We start from the raw sequence: 26,157 nt of genomic DNA, 5'->3' as shown, positions 1-26,157 counted from the left end.
GAATTAACTAAAATGATGTAACATTTAAAATTGAATGGTTGAGAATGCATAACAAAATTGTCTAAGAGCTCGCTAGCTTACGTAAGCATGAATTAACTAAAATGATGTAACATTTAAAATTGAATGGTTGAGAATGCATAACAAAATTGTTTTGTTTTCCACTTTATGAAAAGTGCATGCTTAAAATTTTATGTAAGGAGCACTTTACTTTTAAACCCACTTGTCTTGATTTTGGTGTTAATTTGAGATCTTGGAGTGTATCTTTTAAATAACATTTGGATGATATAGTTTTTGGTGGCGATGATGACATTGTTCATAAGTCTTTTTTTCTTATATAAATTGTTTATATCTCTCTTAATCAATCATTATCTAAATAATTTATTTTAATTATTTATTCATCACTCTCTTTCATCTAAAATGCATTAATGTCATCCAATGTACCACCCTTATATGAATGTGTGAAAAACATATCACAATTTGTAGGGTATAAGTGGTACATGCCATCTAAGATGATCTATGTATGACTTCCAAAAACAAAAACAAAAAAACTAATTTGCTATTCCATCTATTTTGGATCAAGTCAACAAGTATATAAAATAAAATATGTGGTTAAGGTTACTCCTAAGCTCATTGGCGGGGAAGTCTGCCATTCGCAATTTTTCATTCTCCCTTTTTCCATGGTAGTTGGAGGTTTGTCCTATGACTAAGACTATGAGCATTTTAATTATAATTAAAAGAGTATTATAAGAGTAATATAATAATAACTTGTAGGGTTAATAACGTTTTTGATCCCTGTAATATAGTGCACTTTTGGTTTTAGTCCCTGTAATTTTCTTTTTTAGATTCCATCCTTGGAAAATGAAAATTCTTTAGGATTGACACCTCACCTCAATGTGTCAGCAGAATCTCCTACGTGGTAGTGACATGTCAATTTTTTTTATCATGCCACGCGTGTAAATGGACGCCACATCATTTATAATTAAAAATATATATATAATTCTAGGTACACGTGGCATTTGTGAATTTTTTAAATAAAAAATGAAAAAAACTTAAAAAAATATTAAAAATACTGAAAAAAAAATTATTAATGATTAAAAAAATCAACTAAAATAAAAAATAATGAAAAAAATTTGTGGAAAAGATTAATATATATTGAAATTTTCGATTTTTTTTTCCAGAATATCATATTTAAAAACACAAATTTTCGAAAAAAATTATGGAAAAGATTTAAATAAAACTTCTTACTTTTGAAAATAAAAATATGAATTTTTTCTAGAATTTTTTAATTTTACCGGAATTGAAAAAAATCTTGGAATTTGATTTTTTTTCTAAATATATTAATTTTTAGAAAATTTTGATATATATTAATCTTTTCCAATTTTTTTTTTTTTTATTAATTTTTTCTGAATTTTTTCATTATTTTTCTTTTTACCAGATTTTTTAAATTTTTTCATAAAATTTCTAGGTTTTTGTTTTAATTTTTTAAGATTTTTTTTTCGTTTTTAAATTTCACGTTTTTTTAAATTATAAATGATGTGGCATACATTTACACGCGTGGCATGAAAAAAAATTAAAAAAAAAAAGAAATTGACACATCACGTAGGAGATTCTGCTGACACATTGGGGTGAGGGGCCAATCCTCAAGAATTTTCATTTTTCAAGGGTGGAATCTAAAAAAAAAAGGCTTATTTGATCCAATGGTCCCTCAAATAATTTCAAATTTTTATTTTGGTCCCACAATTAATAAAACGTATCTTTTGGTGCCTCAATTTTTCCTCCGTTTGCCAAATAAATCCCTACAGTTAAGTTTAACCCCAAATGATGTCTATGGTGGAACAACATTAAAAATGATCCACCATAAATCTTATTAATTTTTTTAATTTAAACCATTTGATCTATTTATTAAAACACGAACCGTTTGATCACGAGGTTTATTGTATCATATAGTGAATCATCAACAACTATTTGAGGGACCATTGGATCAAATCAGCCACCACCATCACACCACACCACCATGAAGTCTACCACGAAAACCAACATACACACCTATATAAACCCCCTCTTGATCAGCTCCCCGACATCAGATACGAGTCCAAAATTTCGACCACGATACCATCCAAACCACACCCAAACAACCACGACAAACCACCACCACCGACCCACCCGTGAACCATCACTACCTAGCAAATAACCACCTTAAAACCACCACAAAAATACCACTTTAAGCCACCATATCGCCATCACCAAACATCCGCCTTCCACAACCATGTTACCATCACAAAACCACCGCAAACACCGCACTTCATCACCACCACAGTTTCATACCCACTGTAACACACAAACCTGCGATACACGCACAGTCTCAACCAAACATTTTCATCAGTCGAATACCACAAACATAAACACAGGCACAAATTCATCAACCAGCAAAACAGATCAACCAAAGGCAGTGGTACAAACAAACATACAATTCCCAAATCACAGTCTTAGTCGAACCAAACAATCAATCCAAACCATTCCAAAATAACACCAATCAAATTCACAAAGAACAAACAGTTCACACACGCACAAACCAAGAAGAAACCAGTAACACGAAAATCTCATCACGCCAAGCCAATTTCAGATCGGAAAACAACACCATAAACCTTCAAAACCACAACCAATTTACAACACGAAAAAATCCAGCACAAATTAGAGAACCTGCCACAACAAAATCCAATCTGAACCATACCAATCACACACCAACAACCAAACAAACCTAAACCGTCACTGCCATGCACAAGGTCGTAACACACCAAATCGGTCTCAGCCCAATCAAATCCAATCCCAAAAAAGTGAAAAGGTAGTATCGTTTTTATCTATGGTAGATCTAGGCTCACAGTATGTTTATTTGTGATTTTTGAGTGAGGAAATAAGAGGAAGGAGGGAGAAGAGATTCGAAAACGAATTTTTTTTTAAAAAAATTGAGTTAATTTAGAGTAAAATATGAAATATTAAAAAATTGATCGCTTTTTTCGTTGCTATTTGTAGTCCATCTAAAAATCTATTTATAGTCCATCATTGCGCTCAGAAGCTAAACAAATCAAACATGCATATAGATATTTAGATAATAAATTTTAGACTATAGATAAATATTAATAGTTAATTTATTAGATTAATATTTACTCTTTCATTGAAGTTTAAGCCTAAGACCTTCAATTTATTTATTTATAATTCAAAACAATTGAATTATTTGACCCACTAATTTTAAAAGATAGTAATATGTATGGAAAATCGTGGATACAAATTTAATTATTTTATACTTTTAAAAAAAATAAAATTGATAAGAACAAACCCTTGAGGGACACGTGGTTTCATAGATCTTATAACAGATGTATACACATTATTATACACATTTACACATGAACATGAACAAAGTACACCAACAACCATATCTGAAATTGCCTTATCAAGGGTGTATGTGTGCGTCTGTAGTGTGTCCATGAGACCATTGCCATGTAGCTTCACGAGTAATGTGCGGTTAAGAGGACTAATAATTTAGTGCATGATCACTTGTTGTTTCTTTGTTTTCTTTTTTATTGTTTGGTGGCCTACTGGCCTCTATTCAATGATTATTCTATTCATTCCTTTTTCATTGTGTGTCTTTTTTAGAAGTTTTTTTTTTTTTTTTTTTGTTATTTTTCATTTTAATTTTGAATGTGTAAACAGGAGTATATTTTTCTCTAAAATATTCTTGACTATTTATTCCAGAGAGAAATATTTCAAATACTATCCTTTATTATAAAAGCTAGACTTGGTTAGTAAACATGTTTGCCCTAATTCACCCTAATCCCTATCATTTTTCTCTCATAAACAGGTATTTATTGCTAATCTAATCTCACTTGTTGATTTAAACTCAATTTTCACACTTGATCACACTCGTTGATTCAAACTCTATTTTCAAACTCCCCATTTACTCTCATATAACTTAGTTAATGCTAATTGAAAATGAATAACACACTTTTAATGCAATTGAAGACGTAGTTAATGCTAATCAAGTCGGTCAACAACTCCCCTACGTCTCAGCCGTAGATATCATCCTTCCTTTATTATAAAAGCTAGACTTGATGAGCTAGCATGTTTGCCTTAATCCCTTGCATTTTTCCCTCCTAAGCATGCAATTATTACTAATTTATTCTCCCAACCACACACTTAATCACAGTCGTTGATTCAAACTCTATTTTCAAACTCATCACTTTTTCTCTCATACAGAAATGTCATAATGGCAATTGAAAACAGTGTTAATCATCCTCATAATGGCAATTGAAAACACGTATTAATGTTAATCAACTCAGTCAACCACTCCCTTCATCTCAGCTGTATATCTCATAACATTTCGTGTATTAATGTTAATCAACCCAGTCAACCACCCCCTACATCTCAGCCGTAGATCTCATAACCTTACATGTATATTAACGATTACTTTTTCATTATCCTCTCATGTCTTCATATAGTGCACGTCTCGTTGCTGAGGAGTTGCTTGATACCTCCGGAGTGAGTATTGAGGATCTTATTGAGGCGAGATTTGTATTGTCAATTAACTTGCAGTATATTGTATAATATAATTTTAGAAAAATAGTGTCAACAAATAGAATAAAGTTTTGAAATCTAATAGTTTGTAATATCTCATTATATTAGGCATGTCATGGGACAGTACTTGCGACTGTATGCGAGATTGAGACTGGTGTGGAATGGTTTTTCCATTCATGTACACAATGTGCATCGTTGGTTACCGTGGTTGATGGAAAACTATCTTGCAAGGAATGCAAAAGCGCCATTCCAAGGTAAATATCTTGCTTTTTTGCGTGAAACATAGCAACGCTAATAATCAAACTCACTTATAACTAATATCATTATTCAATCCATGATAGGTTCAAGTTGCATCTCATTGTGATGGATGAGACTGGCTCGACAACAATTGTTCTCTTCGATCGTATTGTCACCTATTTTATTGGAAGGAATGTCCAAGACTTGATTTCAGAAGTGGAGGAACTATGGTGTGAAAAGGGGTACTGATGAGGTTGAAGTCATAGATGAATTCATCAACAAATATAATCTCAAGGTGTTTTTTGTGCATATTGTTTTTATACAATCATATCAGTATGGAGTTTTACGTGTCTCGCTATGTATAAAATTTTTGACACGGAAGAAAATATCTTTCTAATAGGGTTCTATTGATGGTGATGATGTTGAGAAGGAATTGGAGATGACCGCGCTTGGAAGTGATGCCAATAATTTGGTGAGAAATTTATAAGCAAAGTAATTGATCTTATGCCCTTTAAACATATTGCAAGCAGAATTATAACATGTCTTTATTCTTTTTTTAGGATTTGGTTGCATTAGATGTTTCTTGCAACAACTCTAATAAACTTGGAACTCCGTCAACCAAATCTGAAACAAAAAGATCTTCTGATGGTAATACTTCAGCTGGACGTGGTGTCATAGAAATCGGGGAGGAATCTATTACCAAACCAACTAAAATGGTTCCTGTGAAAGTTGAACCTACAAAAAAATAATGAGTTTGCAGTCAATGAATTCTTCGTAAACGCTATCAAGGGGTTATTGGCATTTATGCTGCAGATGTGATATTCATCAACGAACCTTTTTTAATTGCTTTCTTTTATGTGTTTTTCTATTTAGTTTGAAAATTCATCTTTTTTGTTGATGGTTTTGTAATCCAAACAACATCTATGGAGTATAAGTATTATTCTCCATTTCTAGAATCAAGTTTTCTGTTTTAAGTTCTATTTGATAATTTTATGCAGTAATATGTGTGATCTGTTCAGAAGTCAACAATGGCAAGAATCCAATTTGAATTTTACAATTAGGCTAAAACTCTGATAATATATATTATTCGAGACATAATTAAGTGGTTGTTTCGACTCGACGAGTAAAAATTTGTAGGTACTGTGACTTTTTAGAAGTTACTAAAGTCTAAAGTTTTTCAAATAAATATAATGTCATATTATTAGCATGTCAAAATTTTACTGTCAACATAAAATAATGGATTTATTTCCATACATTAGTTGTTCATCAAGTATAACATTTTTAAAATATTTGTTGTAAGTACAAAACCTTCTTCAATCACATCATTCATATAACAAGTCAATATATCAAATATTTATAGAAACTTAATGATATGTCATTGTGAATAATCCAAACATTAATACTTATAATTGCTAATCGAAACTTCAGGTTAAGACTTAATGGAACTTAATGATATGCGAAAATTCAACTTAATATTTATGGAGTTTAATGATATGCGAAAATTCAACTAAATGATATGTCATTGTTAATAATCCAAAAATCTGCAACAAATTAATAATTATCATTGTTAATCGAAAATCATTAAGTGACAAAGTCTTTAATTTTTATATATGAATTCCTTTTCGTCAAAAATCTATCACTTCAAATTTATACCTTAAAGGTCATAATGTGTGCAATCAAAGTGAGAAGTCAATGGAATGGTTCTGTCTTCAACCTCCAAAATCCCTATGATCCTCTCATAAGTGTTACTTGCCTATCTACAACCAAATAAATTACTAATCTTTCTCATTTTCTCATCTATGGCGTCACCTTGCTACTACCAATTAAGAGTGATTTGACCAACTTAATTACCTAATTATTGTATGTCCCTCATCTATGGTGTCTTAGAAGGGAACATATTTTAAATTGTTATAAAACTTCTATTAATTATATATGTTTACATTTTTGCGACCAATTCGATTAACTTCTACGTGGTATGACACGTGCAACCGCACGTGTCAAGAGTCTAGTAAGTATAAAAAAATGGAAATTTAAAAGAACAGCTTAACTCTTACTCCATGAGCCTCTTCTTATAAGAACTTTTAACAATAATCACTGACATTAAAAAGAAGTGTTTGTGTAATAAATTTGTCCATGTATTAATGTTAATTTTATATATTTCAAGATGAATTGATGGTATGCACGTATACAAGGGTTATATTTAAAAAAGTGTAATAAATACATGTAGAATTTTACAGAAGGTCTTATAGGGACAAATAAATTTTCGAAAAAGTTTTAGAATTAAAGATAGAAGGAGCATTTAGTGATAAAAAAAAATGAAAAATATAGCCAATAGTATATTTGATACGACATGTACCTAAATTTACAAGGAACATAACCAAAGGTTTAGGGAAATAGAGATGAGTAAATTGAGAAGTTACAAAACTCGATTGAAAAGTTCCTAATTAACAATATTGGCATACATCATTACTAGTTTGGAAGAATGTTTAAAAAAAAATAAAAAAATTGGTAGTTTGGAAGAAGAAATAATTGTCCATTTTGTGATAGAAAAATTAGTGGAGGAAATTATACGTACGATCGCTTCCTACCTTTTTGTGTTTCCAAAAAAAAAAAATTAACATTTTATGTGGTAGAAAAATCATAAGACGCACTAAGTTGCAAAAATTGATGGCTTAGCATGAACCGCTTCAACTAAATTTGCTATAGAAAACTACTGTTCTTAAAAACAAATCTACAAAACTAATATTTTGCTGTTAAACAAAAAACAATACAAATTCCTTCAAAAAATAAATAATACAAACATAATTCCTTTTAATTTGATCAACAAATATATGTAAACGGTAACAATTAGGCAAACAATATTGCAGACATATAAAAAAAAAAAAATCTTCCGTGAGCGTAGCTCAGTTAGTAGGACAATACATTATTATATGTAGGGGCCGCGGTTCGAACCTCGGACACCCTACTTATTCACCTTATAAGGTGAATTCTAGCCACTAAACTACCTAACCAAAAAAACAAAAAACATTATTGTCCCCATAAGCATAGTTCAGTTGGCAAAGACAATGCATTGTTATATACAGGGGTCGAGGTTCGAACTATGAACACTTCACTTATACATCTTATAAAGGTGAATTCTAACTATTAGACTACTTAACCAAAAAAATAAAATTATCAAGATCTTCTACAGTACACTCATAAATTGAAGTGCTTCGATACCTTTTTTCCGAATCAATAAATTAACGAACTTTTGTATAAAATAAAGAGCTTTTTTTTTTTTTTTGAGAAGGTATAAAATAAAGAGTTATTTGCCAATATTTATATTTTAAAAAAATTATTTAATAAGAAAAAATATCATTTCATTATTTAAAAGAATCATTATTTTGATACACCATGCACACTATTGCATACATGTATAAACTCATATTCAACTCTTGCATTGCATACTTTCTTCTTTTCTCTCTCTTGTTTGTGCATGGCAAAGAATTGTCATGCAATCAAACTCCATACCCTCATGTGTGCAACCATTATATTGGAACCACCACAAATAAACTATCAACCCTAGATTCTTCTTCTTCCTTCCATGATATTGCACTTAAGGTTACCTTGGACCAAGCCATTGAAGCTCACAAACTTGTATCAACCATGGAATTAAATAATTTCAAAGACAAGCATGCCAAATCAGCATGGGAGGATTGTTTAGAGCTTTATGAGGATACAATATATCAACTCAAACGCTCAATAAACTCAAACAACCTAAATGACAAATTAACTTGGCAAAGTGCTTCCATTACCAATCATCAAACTTGCCAAAATGGTTTCATTGATTTCAACCTTCCATCTCACTTAAATTACTTCCCATCCATGTTAAGCAACTTCACTAAATTGCTTAGCAATTCTTTGTCCATTAGCAACACTCTAACTTCATCACAATCATCCTCATCCTCATCATCAAGTACTAAGCAAAACGGAGGGAGAAGGTTGTTATCAGATGGATTTTCATATTGGCTTTCAGGGTCAGATAGAAAGCTTCTTCAGGCAACACCGGGGTCAGGGACAGGACCAAGAGCTGATATTGTGGTTGCACAAGATGGAAGTGGGAACTATAAGACAATATCTGAGGGTGTGGCTGCAGCTGCTAAGCTTAGTGGAAAAGGGAGAGTGGTTATTCATCTGAAAGCAGGTATTTATAAAGAGAATATTGATATCAAAAGCACAGTGTCAAATTTAATGATATTTGGAGATGGAATGGATTCTACTAGTGTTACTGGTAATCAAAATGCTATAGATGGTTCTACCACATTTCGTTCAGCTACTTTCGGTAAGTTCTTCAATAGTTAATCACTCATTTATATAGATTATTGTGTGAGAATATATTATGATTTTTTGCTATATATGCATGGGATAAATCATATGTGGAATAGTAACAATGATAATAATATAAAAACACTTTGGATTAACTGAACACTATAAATATTCATCTTGGCCCCGTATTAGGATTAGGATAGAGATATTTAAACAACTATTTTTGACAACTATCATGACAACTTCCTTTTTCTCTCTTTCTATTGGTCAAAAACAATAGAAAGAGAAAAAAGAAGAGAGAGAATAAAATGATTGTACAAATATCATTTCTCTATAATATATTAAATTGAGAAAATTTTCATTTTGTTATCAAAGATTAATTAACAAAAAAGTACAAAGATTTTAAATATATTTATCTTTTTTTTTTTTTTTTGTGGTGTCGGGTTCGAACTCCCGACCTTGCATATATTATATATTGTCCTTACCATATATACTCAGGAGGACAAATATATTTTATCTCTCAAAACCTGATAATATTTCCAAACCAATCTCTTTTATTTAATTACTTTTCTACTTTCTCACAAAAGGCACTTTTTGTTCATTATTTTTATACTTGTTGATTAAGACATGTTCAAACGAAAAATAAAAATTTAATTAAGATATGATAATACTCCTTCCGCTCTATATCTAAGCACACTTTTATTAGAGACAAACGATGCTTACATATAGGAACGGATGGAGTATAAATTATAAAACTCTAATAACTAACCATGTAATCACAACAATAAAATATTAATATTACTCAGCATACACTTTTTACATCAGTCTCACAAAAAACGGTATCTATGATGTTTTTACTTTATATCGTGTGAAAATATTTTATCGATATGAAACGATAACTTTTCAAAGAAAATACAATGCATTGTAATGGTAAATTTCTTTTACGGTAAATTAGAGCCAATCATTTGTACGACTAGATGAATATAAATTGTTCTCGTGAATTTAGCTCAGTTGATGTGGACAATGCATAAAAATATGCAAGGTCGAGGTTCAAACCACGACCATCACCAAAAAAAAAAAAAAAAGTGTATATAAATTAAAATTCAAAGTTCTAACGATGAAATAAATAATTACTGTAGGTGTTATGGGAGATGGTTTCATAGCTAAGGACATGACCTTTGAGAACACAGTCGGACCACAAAAACACCAACCAGTAGTTGTCCGTTTTCTACCGTTGTGCCTTCAAAGGTTACCAAGACACCTTATATGCTTACGCCAACCGTCAATTCTACCGTGACTGCAACATCTATGGAACAATCGATTTCATCTTCGGTAACGCCGTTACTGTCCTTCAAAACTGCAACATCTTTGTCAGAAAACCAATGAGCAACCAATAGAACACCGCAATGAAGCACGGACACTCCTCGAATTAGGCGTGTCCTGGTGTCGGACACGCATCAGTGTCCGACACGACACCGACACGACACTTATAATTACACTGTATTATGTCATTTTCTCAAATTATTATCCGTGTCGGCGTGTCAGTGTCGGTGTGGTGTCTGGTGTCCGTGTCTGTGTCCGTGCTTCATAGGAACACCGTAACAGCACAAGGAAGAACAGATCCGAATGAAAACACAGGAATTATAATACATAACTGCCGTATAACCACTGCAAATGATTTGAAAGCGGTTCAGAATTCGGTTAAAACATATCTTGGTAGACCATGGCAGAAACATTCAAGAACGGTTGTTATGAAAAGTAATCTTGATGGTTTGATAAATTCAGAAGGTTGGGCTCCATGGATGGGTGGTTTTGCTTTGAGTACACTTTATTATGGCGAATATATGAATGTTGGTGGTGGTGCTAATACTGATGGAAGAGTTAAATGGCCTGGTTTTCATGTTATTACTAATCCTTCAGATGCAGTTAAATTTTCTGTTGGTAATTTTTTGGCTGGTGATTCTTGGATTTCTGGTAGTGGTGTGCCGTTTGATGCAGGTTTGTGAATATTGATTGAATCATTCAAAGAAAGTGAGATGATGTATAGTGGAGAAGACTTGAAATGATGACTTTGGTGAAAGCATGATGGTGATAATTGAAATCTATAAAGATAGAGAAATTATTGTCATTTAGTTTTTGTTGGGTTTTTCCTTGTACAAAGGTTACATATAAGATGCTGTACTTTGTCTATGAAGATAGGGAAATTATTGGACAAAGGTCAACCGTAGATAAATAGATAAAAATAAGTTATTATTAGTTATTAAGCTTAAACACACCTTTTATCCCTTAAGTTTGCAAAAGTTGTAATTTTGACCCCCTATTAAAAAAATGGCAAAACGTCAATTTTGTCTCAGTCAACCATATGTGGTATGCCACGTGTGTAATTTTTTAATTAAAAATAATTAAAATTGCCACGCGTATATAATTTGAATAAAAAAATAAAAAAAGGAAAGAAAAAAGGGAGAGGCACGAGAGTCTCTCTTTTCTCTCTTCTTTGTCCCTTTTTCGGCCATCCACCGTGGTGTTTTTGACCACCTTTTATCAAACAAAATACATAATATTCATCGTATCTTCCTTCTCTATCTCATCCTTAAATTTATTTTTTGATCGAAGGTATTTTTTGAGTTTCAAACCGCCACTTTTATTGTTAAATCTTGACCACCATAAATTGTTTTTCGATAGATTACCACCATAAAAGTACTCTCCTTCGTATTCCCTATAAATCCCACAAAAAAAATATATATATATTGATGACCTTGCTCAGGCGACCACCGCACCGGAAAACATCACCATTGTGTTGGAAGATTCTATTTAATGTTATCAGCGGCCACAACGGGTGTTTGAGCAGAAATCAGAAACTATGTTTCTTTTATTTTAATTTAACACAATCATTGTAGGTTTTTCATTCTTGCAGTTAGTATAAATGTAAGGAATTAGTGTTTGAGACATTAGCTTGCAATGTGTTTTGGCTGTAGTGGTTGGGAGTAATTCTTGAATTTGTGTTTCGGCTGAGGAATTAATTTAACACAATCATTATGAGGAATTATTGTATACATGGCTTTGGGTTGGGATTTAGTTTCAATTTGCTGGGGATGTGCTATTCCCTCTCGTGCTCGTTTTTTTGGCATCAGTTTTGGTAGTGTTTATTGGCTCTCTTGTAATTAACTTGCCTTTTGATGAATATGCTGGATTTCTAAACATTTTTGTTCGTGTTAATTTGTTGTTGCTGGATTTTTGGTTTGTTAACTCTGGGTTAATGTTCTAATGATTTAGTAATATTGTGCATTTTATGGGTTGAAATGATGAAGAAGATGGTTGTTACGTGTTCTCTCCATTAATCTTTATTTTTTTTTTAATTTTTCTTAATTCTGTAAATACATGTGTGGCTTTTTCTTTTTCTTTTTAATAAAAATTTACACATGTGGCATGCCACATATGTTTGTTGAGTCAAAATTGACGTTTTGCAAAAGGGGATAGATATGAGATCATTTTTGCCATTTTTTTTAATAGAGAACCAAAATTATAACTTTTGCAAACTTAAGAGGTAAAAAGTGTATTTAAGCCTTAATTATTACTATGTTAGTTTCAATAAAGTTTTTTTTTTAAGGATAGTTTCAATAAAGTTGTAAAGAAAAAATAGTGTTAATTAGTTTCTTCCTCTTTTATTACACAACTTAATTGTATATATGTACGTGTATATATATATATATATATATATATATATATATATATATATATATATGTATGTATAAAAGTCTTTCTGTTTCCACTTGCATATATATTGGATGTTTTTTATATTGCACTATAGCACCCACTAATTAACATGTAGGTCAAGAAAAAGACCAAGCAGTTTTTTTTATATATATATAAGGAAGAAAAGGACCAAGCAGTTGAAATTTATAACAACATATATAGTGACGTAAAAAATGATTCATGACACCCAATATTTCTGATACACTTTGATTAATCATACGAATTTGTGGTTAATTCAATTTAGCATATTGTTAATTTTATCACGTTGAAATTTTGAAATTATGGTTCATTATATAATTGAATTAACCATATCTTTGGTCATGAACAAAATAAACGTACACTCAACTGAAATAATTATATTTTAAAAAATGAATTGACGAAGTATTACACGTGTAGAAAGAAAGAAAGAAAAAAAAGGGTGTTTTAGTAGATAGATGAAATAACATAATCTTGGAAACTAAAATATAACCCTTGAAAACTCATGACACACATAAGTTGAAGATGTGAGGTTTAAACATCAATTATGACATTTAACCTAACAATTTCGACATTGCACTACGATTTGTGGACACATGTTTCTGAATATTAGTGTAGTGAAATACTAGTTCGATTAGCTCAGATCTTCAATATAAGAAAAAAAAAAAAAAAGGAATTGTTTTTTTTTATGATTCTCATTTAAAGCAAAACACAACTGATCTTATCTTAGTTAAATGTATTAACAAAAATAAATGATACAAGAGTATATTAAAATATGAGTAGTGTTATTTGAACAACCATTTTGTAAGATAACATGTGAGACAGCTAAAATATAGAAAAAAATGTAAGTCTTGACACAAAAATCAAAGCAATAGAGAGAGAAAATGAGAATATGATGTGAGTATGAAAGAGAAGGTTGTTACAAAAATTGTCACAAAATAGATGTTCAAATATCATTTATCTTATAATATACTTGCATTACCTTTGTGTCCTAAAGTCAAGTCTTATACATGAACGACAAATTTAAAAGAGGAAATATTAGTACAGGATATGTCATTTTGTCCTTTTGCCAACCCTTAGTAGGAGTTATAATTTTGTGTAAATAATTTTTTTATATGATGAAATAAATTGAACAAATGAAGATAGGGTTAAATAATGTTTCATCGTCATGTATATTGTAGCTTCCTATATATTTAGGGGGAAATTATTATATGAAAAATTATGGTCATGCTTATATAATTATATTGTGTTCTCTCCTCTTTGTTATGTTAAACCATATATTCAATTAATTAGTATCTCCTACTTTCAATTTCTTTTTTAAAGAAACATAGCATTTTGTTTCAAGAAAGAAACGGAGCATCTGATAATTACGCGTCGGAAAATAAATAATTTGAAGTGGACCTTTTTAATTATGATAAAAATATATATTAAAAGAAAATTTTGAATATAGGCTTTTTGATAATTATGAATTCCTTCCTTAAAAAAAGATAATTATGAATTCCTTAAAAAAAATCTAATATAAACAAAACTCTTTTAATTTTTATCTAATTATTTCTGTTTGAAGAAAGACATAAGTTAATTTAAATTTGCATGGAATAATGAATGGCTATATTGATATAAACACGTCACATGTAAGACTAAAGGATGTGTTTACAAAGAATAAAATACACATGTCATTTTCTAATCTCGCTTAGAAGAAAAAAAATGTCACTTTCTAATCTAGTACTTGACAGTTAATTAACCCGATTATCGATTAACTAATGACTTGTGAGAAAACTACCTTTTTTTTGAAGGATTGTGAGAAAACTACCTGACATGGTTTAATTTGGCTATATTAGTATATAAACATAATTAGATAATGGTCCTAATTTTGTTGATGTTAACATTCTAATTGTAATTTGTGATAGTTACATGGACCAATAAACAGAAGACCCTAATTGATTTAGATTAATTTGATGTGAAACTACAGCTCATGCAAATTAAGTCAAATGTCATTTTCATTATGGATTGTTCTTTCTTTTTCTGGTCACTGTTCATCAGCCGCCTGCAGCAAGTTGTAACTAGCATACATCTCCTTTTTTTATAATTATTATGTTTAGGGTCTTGCTAACCAATGTTTTTAGGGCAATGGTTAAAGATTTAAAAATTAAAATAATTTATAAATTTTATATTGAAAATGTTATTTTTTAAATTTTCAATATCTTGAATGCATCGTTTTCAAAACAAAACTTCTCTTTTAGACATCTTAAAATAATGGTTAGCATTTCCCTTATGTTTAATTAGTAGTATGATAATTAATCATGGTTATTGAAAAGCAAAGGAAAATGAAGGCAATTAATAAAGCGTCGTAATTTGAACTTGAAAGCTTGGTTTACAAACTGACCCACCTATCATCTCAGATAGCTGTCTTCACTTTCAATAGCATTAACTTTGTTTGGTATGAGAGAAATTGTGAAGAGAGAGTTAACAAAGAGAGAAATTGAAGAGAGATGCTGCATTTCTCTTGTTTGGTGAGCATAGAAATAGGTGAGAGAGATCCAATTACTGTGGGTCCCACAACTTTTTACAATGTTCTCTCTAGTGTGAAGAAATGTGATGGATGCCAGGTATTTGGTTGTATTTTCATATATACCTTTGGTGGCATTTCATATAGGAAAGGTTAATCCTTTTCCACCATGGGAAAGTTGGATTCAATGATTAGATTAAGTGGAGAATATATTATTAACATGCTCTCTCAACACTAGATTTTTCTTCACACTATCTTCCAACAATTTAAAAATTCTGAAAATTAATTTTCAGAAATTAAAAAATCGAAAAAATATAAAAAAATTCAGATAATTTTTTTTAAAAATTCTGTATTTCATTTATTGAATGTTAGAATTTTTTTTTTTGAAAAAATGAAAAAAAAATTGTTCAGAATTTTATTTCAAAATATTTTCAAAAACCTTATTTTCCAGAATTTTATTTTCTTAGAAAAATAAAAAACTTTAATTTCAAAATATTTTATTTAGGATTTTTATTTTTGAGAATATCTTATTTTATTATGAAATTAAAAAATATATTCTTTTTAGAAAAATAAAAACTTATCTTAGTTTCCAAAATTTTCTTTTTATTGAAATAAAAAAAAATTCAAAAAAAAATTATCTGAATTTTTTTATATTTTTTTAATTTCTGAAAATTAATTTTCAGAATATTTAAATTGTTGGAAGATAGTGTGAAGAAAAATCTAGTGTTGAGAGAGCATGTTAAGAATATGTTCTTCACTTAATCTAATCATTGAATCCAACTTTCCCATGGTTGGAAAGTATTAACCTTTCTCATGTGAACACACACCTAACCTTTTGTTCACTTTTTGTAAATCAACAACTACAATAAAGTCGTTGGTACTCTACATATATACATACATACATACGTATAGAGTAATGTTATTTGAACAACTATTTCTTGTGATAATTTGTTGGACAACCAAATTATACAAAGAAATTTAGATAGTGACACAAAAATCAAAGCAACAGAAAGAGAAAGTAAAATGATAATGTGAGTATGAGAGAGAAAGTTGTCACAAAAGTTATCAAAAAATGGTTGTTCAAATATCATTTCTTATACATGTATATAGAGAACGTATATGTGAAAGAAAAAAAGTATGAATTGCAACCAAAAAAAATTAAACAAGACTGACATAAAATTATAGTATAGTTATTTTTTTTATGAACAAGTATAGTTTTTGATGAAAAATAATAGTAAAGTATTTATGTAACGATAATGAACGGCTAAACAACATGCCAAATATACGTATGAAAAATATTGTCACAAACACGTAACATAATCAAATGGTAATTTTAGTAATTATTTTAATAAATAGAAAAAAATAAAATCAATTAACAAACAACTTTTTAACATTTTTTTTATATATATATTTTTTTTCTGTTTACTACAAATATAAGATTTTTTAGAGAGGGGCTTTTTTATCAATTCATAAAATTATTCAACTTCTCTCTTTTCAATTTCTCTCATATCTCTCTTATACCAAACAATACATCTAATCTACTCTATCTCTCTCATATTTCTCTCTTCTCATACTCTCTCTCACCTCTTTCTCTCTTCACAACTTCTCTTCCAAACCAAACACACCATAAATGATAAACTATTTCAACATCAAAAGAAATTCTTTTTTATTTTTCTTGATTACTCTTTAATTTTTTGACTAATTTGTCTTGAAAACACTGAAAATTAAGCATACATGTGGACAAATTTGTAAATGGAGTAAAAATTATTTTGTGAGTACGGTTTATAAATTTACTCATATGACTAATCATCATTGATCGGGGTTAAATTTGTTTGGTTCCTATAAATATACCAACTTTTCATTTTAGTCCCTCTAAATTTTCCCTTCAATTTTTAATCCCTATAACATTTTCAATCACTACTTTTGGTCCCTATTTTTAAGTTAATTTTGTATTTTTTAATGAAATTGTGCAGAAATGTGTAGAATATTGTAAAAAATATTACCCCAAAAAATTAGAATTTTTTAACAAAACATAAATTAATTATGAATTTTTAACCATCAAACATATAAAAATTCATATTAAATTCATGTTTTGTTAAAAAATTCTAATTTATTTTGGAAGAGTTTCTTATAATATTATGCATTTTTCTGCATAATTTTTTTCAAAAATATGTATTCTACATATGAGTTTACTTTAAGAGATGGACCAAAAGTGAAGATGAAAAATTTTAGAGGGATTGAAAGTTGAAGGAAAATTTTAGAGGGACTAAAATAAAAAGTTGGTATATTTATAGGGACCAAAAACATATTTAACCCTTAGGTAAACTATCTATAATTTTTTTAAGGGTAGTTTTAACCAGTTTTTAAAGGTGGTGTCTAAAACTTATTATACATATAATTATGTTGTATATGATTATGATACCACTTATTTCCTTAAAATTATACCATTTACTTTTAAGTTAGTAATTTCTAAAACACCACTTATTTCCTTAAAATAAAAATAATACCATTTACTTTTAATTTAGTAATTTCTAAAACCTCCTCTATTTTCCATATAGTGAGATAATATTGAAAGTATGCATCAAAAAGTATTTTTTTGTAAAAAAAATTAAATTAAACTTTTATAACTATCTCACATCTATTTTTTAGTTTTACGATACTACACATCAGCAATAAAACCCCTAATTTCACACAAGCGCGTGTGCGCGTAATCACCCTCACACAAAATTGGGCATATTATATGTACAACCATGATAGTAGTTGTAATTATCCATAGGAGTTCATCAACAATCTTACTTTATTTAAGTTATGAGGGTTTATATCGTATAAACTCAGACAATAAACCTCTAAACAACGAGTGAACGAGTGGGACATTCTTTTAAACCACTTTCACTGGATTTCCAATAAATTTGTTATTGGTTTTTTACTATATCCTTCTCAAATAACACAACATATAGAAAGATGAAGCTTCCACTTCCTTAGTCATTATCGTTTTTTCAAAATATCAATCTTAAGGTTTCATGAAATGTCATTCCATTGAAACTCTCCCTCAAATAACCTACATGATTGTTATTTATGAGCACTACATTATCATAATCTATGAGTTTAGAGGATCAATAGATTCTTGAGTCATATAGAATTTATAAATTTGCATCATTATATATATGGAAAAATCCAGTAGAATCTACAAGTGGTGTGTTCTATTCAACACACAAACCACTGGCTATGCTTCCAATTCATGATATCATATGCCCAAATATTTTTTGAGATTGGCAGGATTAGTACAACATCCAATTGATATTGAAAAATATTCTAATTAAAATTTCTTTCAATGTAAAACCAGATTACCCAAATGTTGTTCTAATATTTTTTTGGTAATTTGTAATGTATCTCTAGCTAAACATACTTGAATGGAAAGATAAACAAAAATAAGTGGGAAAAAACTAGTTTTTCATTGTGACAAATATTATTAAACAATGCACAAGAAATGTCCAAATTTAGAAATAGAATAACAATCATGCCTTGACATTTGTAATTCTCACCCTCATTCCCTCAACCACTGCTAAGGTTGTACATCCATCAATATGTACAACCTTAATAATAGTTGAGAGAATGAGGGTGAGAATTACAAATGTTAAGACAGGATTTATGTACAACTTTAGCCGTGGTTGAGGGAATAAGGGTGAAAATTATAAATGTTAAGGTATGATTGTTAGCATTCTGCTTATAATTTTGTTAATATTATTGTATCAGAATTATCTATTCAATTAAGTTGGTAAATATTACGTCATTGTTGGCATTAGAACACATTAGTGGTGATTTTCTAAGACACTCTTTTTGAATGGTTCTCCAAGGTATTAATGGCTAATATCTGACAACCTCAGACTCAACGCTAACAAACACTTTGTTGTCAGTTGTTTTTATTGCAGTTTGTAAAGTTACCGCATTAATTACGAATGTTATGGGTACAAGTTAAGGAGCTTAAAATAGAATTAAGAAATAAATTTTATATTTAAATGATAATTTTTGAAATTTTCATAGCATTGAATGTCCAACTTTTAAGAAAAAGTTTATACATTTGATTCCTTAACTTATACCCCAAGAGCACAAATTAACATTTTCCTTTTTTTATTACGATCTTTTTAATTTAGAGGATCAATAAATTCTTGAGTCATCTAGAATTTCTAGATTTCCATCCTCGAAAATATGAAAATAGAAAGCTGTCTTCAATAGCATTAATTGATAAACTATTTCAACAGCAAAGGAAATTCTTTTTTATTCTGTTTTGATTTTTCTTGATTACTCTTGAAAAATTGTGAATTATTTGTCCTAAAAATTAAGCATGCATATAGGCAAGTTTGTTAATGGAGTAAAATTATTTTGCGGTTGTTTATAAAATAACTCATGACTACTAATGATCATTGATTGCTAGGTAAACCATCTAGAATTCCTCAAGGGTAGTTTTAACCAGGTTTTAAAGGTGGTGTCTAAAACTTTTTATACATTTTAGGGTTAATATGTCTTTACCTCCTGTAATTTGGGCGAGTTCCGGTTTCCTCCCCTGTAAAAAAAAAAGTTTAGATTCCAACCCTATAATATAAAGATTCTCCACAAAATACACATGTAATATGAAGATTCTCCCCAAAACAACCCTGACCCCATTCATACGCTGATGTGGCACGCCACTGTGTAATTATTTTAATTTTAATTTTTTTTAAATATGACATGTGTGTAATGGTTTAATAAATTATTTTTAAAAAGATAAAAAAAAAAAAACTGAAAATTAATTTTCAAAAATTTAAAATCGAAAAAAAACGAAAAAAAAAATGGATTTTTTTTCAAAAAATAAAAATATTAATTTTTTTACCAAAACATTCAAAAATTAGCTTATATTATTTTTTTCGAATATTTTTAAAATTTTAATTTAATTTGGATTTTTTTTAAATTTTTCGAAAGTTTCAAAATATAGTAAGTGTATGAATTTTTTTTATATAATATTTTTGGAAATATATATAAAGAAAACAACCTCTTTCAGCTTTTGGGTTGGCTGTTTCTTTTCAAAAATGCCCACAATTTTCAATACAAATAACACATGTAACAAATAGATAAGAATAAATTTAAATATTAAAAAAATTTCCAGATTTTTTTTATCCTCAATTTGTAAATATTAAAAAATATTCTCAAATCTTTAACACATCGTAATAAAAATCTAAATTTTCCTAAATTTTAAAATAAATTTGTATCCAGATTTTTTTTTTTGTTGAGAAAATTTAAAAAACTTATTTTTCGAAAAAAAATCTGTTTTAAACTTCAAAAAATATATATTCCAAATTTTCGAAAATAATTTTGAATTTTTTTTTTGAAATATATATTTTTCGTAAATTATAAATTTTGTAATTTTCGAAAAATTTATATTTCAGAAAATATTTTTCGTAATAAAAAAATCCTGATTTTTTTTAATTTTTATATATTTTTTAAATAAATAAAAAAAATTAATTATACAGTCAGCATGCCACTCAGCTCGCCACGTCAGCAATTATGCACAGTCACATGGGTTAGGGGCTAAAATCAAAGAATCTTATTTTACAGGGTTGGAATCTAAACTTTTTTTTTTACAGGGGGGAAAACCGGAACTCGCCCAAATTACAGGGGGGTAAATACATATTAACCCTACATTTTATTACGTTATATATCGTTGTGATACCACTTACTTCCTTAAAATAAAAATGATGTTAGTACTATCTCCTTCGTCCCTAATTATAAGACCATTTTAAGAAATTTTTTGTCCGTTTTTATAAGACCTCTTTGCTATTTCCAACTATTTATTATACATCTTTTTTTTAAATCAACAATAAATATCATATGAAAAACATAAACTAACTCTCTCTTAAGGATAAAATTGTAAAAACAATAGTGATTACAAACAACTTTAATACAAATATTCATTTTCTTAATTCTTGTGATTTTAACAAAATGGTCCAATAATTAGGGACGAATGTAGTAACTTCTAAAACATCTCCCCTTTTAATATCTATACAGTGAGATAAATATTAAATGATCAAAAAAGTAAAATAAAATATAAACTTTTATAACTATCTCACATCTATTTTTTAGTTTTAGGATATTATACATCAACAATAAAACTCCTAATTTAAAGATATTAAATAATCAAGATACACACTCGCATGCACACATGCACGCACACGTATAGTTTTAAAACTCAGCTCGATCATCGACTCGGCAGGGGTACTGAATCACTGGGTCAATGGTCGAACCACTGAGTCATTGGTCGAACCGTATGACTGAACCGGATCAACTCGGATGACTCAGTTAGATAACTCGGTCTTGAGATTAAATTTATATAGCTATTTAACCAGATTAAATCGGTGACTCATTTATTTAAAAACTAAAAAAAATGACATGTAATATATATTAATATTTGTACAACTATATTTTGTTGACAGGAGATATATTAATATTAATATAATATGTAGATTTTCTAAAAAAAGATATGATTTGTATATTATCATTATTGTGTAAATATTATACACCATATGACTTACTCTCTAAAAATATTAGAATTTAATCACCACTTAATTTCAACGATGTCATAAATAAACAGCAAAAATATTTTAAAATATTGCCTCTATACAAAATATTTACAACTCTTTCCCTATTCATAAAGGCCATACATACACTAGTCACTATGCATAACTCTTCCTCTTCTCTTGCGAACCATTTTATGCTGCTACACAGACCAATGCCACTCAAAACCCACCGTCAAAATGAAAACCACTTTCCCATATAATTTATTATTCCAACTTTCCAAGATGTTTATGTTACCATTTATCAGTATTCAATTTATATAAAGCAAACTAGAACAATCTTTTTACTTTTGATTTGTCTTCTAAAAAATGTGTCCTTTAAAACACTAATACCTTTCTTATACTTCTCATTCCTTATTTCCTCCTACTGTACTTCTGTTACTAACAATCTTCTACCTCGTGCTAATGAAAAGTGCAACGATTTATACCTTCAAATGCACAGCTGATCATGGAGGTGGATAAATAAAGAAGATGAAGTGATGAATCAACCACCTCTGCCTGCAAATTTTGATTTTATCATTAAAATTTTAAACCCGGTCCGGTTCACTAAACCGGCCGAGTTATCGGTTTTCACCGATTTTTCCGAGTTATACCGGTTCACCAACTTGCTGCTCGAACCAGCCATACCACCGGTCCCAGTTCAACCGGTCCGAGCCGGGTTTCAAAACTATGCACACACGCGCAATTACTCTCACACAAAATTAAGCATATTATATGTACACCCATGACAGTGGTTGAGAGAACGAGCATGGAAACTATAAATATCAAGGCATGATTATTGACATTTTGCTTCTGATTTTGTTGATATGTAGTTGTTTGGGATTATCAATTCGGATCTTTATTAAGTTGACAAGTATCGTGTCATTGTTGTTCTTGAAACATGTTACTGGTGATTTTCTAACGCCCCATTTGATAACAAACACTTACTTTGTTGCCGGTTGTTTTTATTGCAACTAGTAAAGATACCGCAATAATTATGAATATTGCATGTTTCATAGGTTATTGAAGAATAACACAGATCATATGGAAACACAAATGATCAAAGATAAAGAGAAAGAACATACTACACACTAGTAACTTGTGCAACAAGTTAACTAAACTCTTAGCTAGTTTTATTGTACTAACAACCTACAAAGTTAGTTACAATTAGAGTTACAATCATATATGTAAGATTCATATTAGCTTAGTGTGCACTACCTTATGATAGACTATAAATAATGGTTCTCTTGTAATCTCTATTCATTCAATGAAAATCATAGTTTCTCTTTTCCATCTTTCTCTTTCTGTTATTTTCTCTTTCTTTTCTGTTACAATTCAGTTTCTCAATATAGGTTGCTGCCACTCATATATCCATTCATTAATTATTCCATCCCACTTTAATATTTGTATCTCTCCATAAGATTTCATCGACAACCTTACTTTATTTAAGTTATGAGTGTTATATCGTATAAACTCAGACAATGAACCTCTCAAAGTGTATGAATGGGAACATTTCCTCTGAACCACCTTCATCGGATTTCCAATAAATTTTTTATTGATTTTTTACTATATCCTTCTCAAAGAACACAACCTATTGAAAGATGAAGCTTCCACTTCCTTGGTCATTTTCGTTTTTCCAAGAAGTCAATGTTAAGTTTTCATGGAATGTCATTCCATTAAGAAATGTGTTTATTCGGTGGTTGAAACTCTCCCACAAGTAACCTACATGATTGTTATATACGAGCATTACGTTACCATAATCTATGAGCTTAAGACTCATTTTTTGTGATGATCCTTCTAGTTTAGAGGATCAATAGATTCTTGAGGCATCTAGAATTTATAGATTTGCATCATCAGGAATATGGAAAAATCCAGTAGAATGTGTTCTATTCACTACACAAACCACTAGTTATGGTTCCAATTCATGATACCATATGCCCAAATATTTTTTGAGAATGGCAGGATTAGTACTACATCCAATTGATATTGAAAAATATCCTGATTAAAATTATTTTCCATGTGAAACAAGATTACCCCAATCTTCTTCTTATTTTATTTTTTGGTAATTTGTAATGTATCTCTAGCTAAACATACTTGAATGGAAAGATAAACAAAAATAAGTGGGAAAAAAACTAGTTTTTCATTATGACAAATTTTTTTTTAGTAATCATTGTTACAAATATTGTTAAGTAATGCATAAGAAATGTCTAAATTTGAAATCAAAATAACAAAACATACCTGCATAAATAAATAAATAAATAGGGGACGGAGAAAACCAAAAAAGGATAAACCATACAAATGGCTTCAATATTGACATGATATTTTACATGTCTTTCATAATATTGTATTTCACTTGAAGGTATATTAAAAAAAAAAACTAATAACTAGTTTTTTTGCACGTCTTTTATATTGATGGATATATTCATTAAATAGTCAAGACATCCACTCGCTTGCACGCTCGCAGACACACTCACACAAAATTAGGCACACTATATTTACAACATTGACGGTGGTTGAGGGAATGAGTGTGAGAATTACAAATAGCAAGGCATAATTGTTGGCATTCTATTTCAAATTTTGTTAATATTATTGTATCACAATTATCTATTTAGATCTTTATTAAATTGGAAAATATCGTATCGTTGTTGCCCGTGGAACACGTTACTGGTGATTTTCTAACACACTCTTCTTGAATTGTTCTCCAAGGTATCGTGGCCTATTACCTAACAATCTCAAACTAAACGCTAACTTTATTGTCGGTTGTTTTTATTGGTTCGAACCCCGGACACCCCACTTCTCCACATTTAAAATGTGTGAGCTCCAGCCACTAGGCTACCTGACCAAAAAAAAAAAAAAAAAAAAGTTACCGCATTAATTTCAAATATTACATACTCCCTCCGTCCCAAATTGTATGACGTTTTAGGCATTTCAAACATATTAAGAAATGCAATTAATATTGTATGGAAAAGAGATATTATGAGTTGTTTTACAAAATTGTTCTTAATAAATAATATGGGAAAGATAAATGAAAGAATTGAAAGAAGAGAGAGTAATAAATAACTAAGGTTATAATAGAAAAAGTAACATTAATGTTACATTAATATTGCATTTCAAACATATTAAGAAATGCAATTAATATTGTATGGAAAAGAGATATTATGAGTTGTTTTACAAAATTGTTCTTAATAAATAATATGGGAAAGATAAATGAAAGAATTGAAAGAAGAGAGAGTAATAAATAACTAAGGTTATAATAGAAAAAGTAACATTAATGTTACATTGATATTGTAAAGCGACATATAATTTAGGACAATTTTTTTTCCCTAAAGCGACATACAATTTGGAACAAGATTACCACCATTTGCATTCCCATTCATTAATTATTTCATCTTATTTAGTTGTACTACTCCATCCTAATTTATAAGCAAAAAATACTAATTCACACTTATTAAGAAAACTAACACTCAGTGATTTGAGGTATAATTTTTTGTGTTCTCCTTGGAATAAGTTTTCTGGAAAGATGTAAAAATAATTCTCATTGGTTAAAAATTATGGAGAAAATAAAAAGGAGAACAAATTGAATGCAATTTGCATTTAATTTTACATTGGAAAAGATGATTTGTTTGAAAAAAACATAATAATAACATAAAAGTTGGTTTTTTTTGCTTATATTTTGAGATAAAGAAAATGAGATTTTTTTGCTTATATCTTAGGACGGAGGAAGTATCTCTCTAGTTCATAAAAGACTTTACTTTATTAAAGTTAGGAGGATTATATTGTTAAAGTTACGAGGGTTATATTGTATAAACTCATACAATGAAACCTTTCAACAACGAGTGAACGAGTGGGACATTTATTCTAAGAGAATTGTTGTTCCCACATTACATAAGGTTGTGGCACACGAGTAAATGACGTTTTTGCCCCCTCGGTAGTTAATTGCCGAGGAATTTGCAATCCGGCTGCAGTTACCTACCGAGGAAAACCTCGGTAGTTAACTACCAATGAAAATGTTATAAGAATATAACTGACATAGGAGTTTCCAAAACTCTATTGTTACGTTTTTTGATCTCCAAGGTGCCATTTTGAGCTATTTCAAGCCATTTCAAGCCAATTTCAATCACAAAAACAAGTAAGTTTTTTTAATCCTATTGCATTGTTGTTTTGCAGTTGAATTTTATTTTTTTTTTGTTGTTAAATTTCGATTATATAGATTTTATTGATTTTATG

At 29.4% G+C, this 26,157-nt stretch overlaps 1 protein-coding gene and 1 pseudogene across 1 annotated transcript in view; both read left to right on the top strand.

Moving 5' to 3' along the window:
• The window catches only part of LOC25502277 (pectinesterase), a 28,293-nt gene extending 17,003 nt beyond the window's left edge, over positions 1-11,290 (top strand). Inside the window, exon 3 of the mRNA XM_013591898.3 lies at positions 11,110-11,290. Within this exon, the coding sequence (XP_013447352.2) occupies positions 11,110-11,117 (8 nt within the window). The 3' untranslated portion in view covers positions 11,118-11,290. The remainder of the gene's footprint in view (positions 1-11,109) is intronic.
• Positions 8,193-10,838, top strand: LOC11407580 (probable pectinesterase/pectinesterase inhibitor 6; annotated as a pseudogene).
• Positions 11,291-26,157: the final 14,867 nt, after the last annotated feature.

Source organism: Medicago truncatula, chromosome 8 (assembly GCF_003473485.1).
Source record: "Medicago truncatula cultivar Jemalong A17 chromosome 8, MtrunA17r5.0-ANR, whole genome shotgun sequence".
NCBI lineage: Eukaryota > Viridiplantae > Streptophyta > Magnoliopsida > Fabales > Fabaceae > Medicago > Medicago truncatula.
This window is presented reverse-complemented; position numbering and strand designations above follow the sequence as displayed.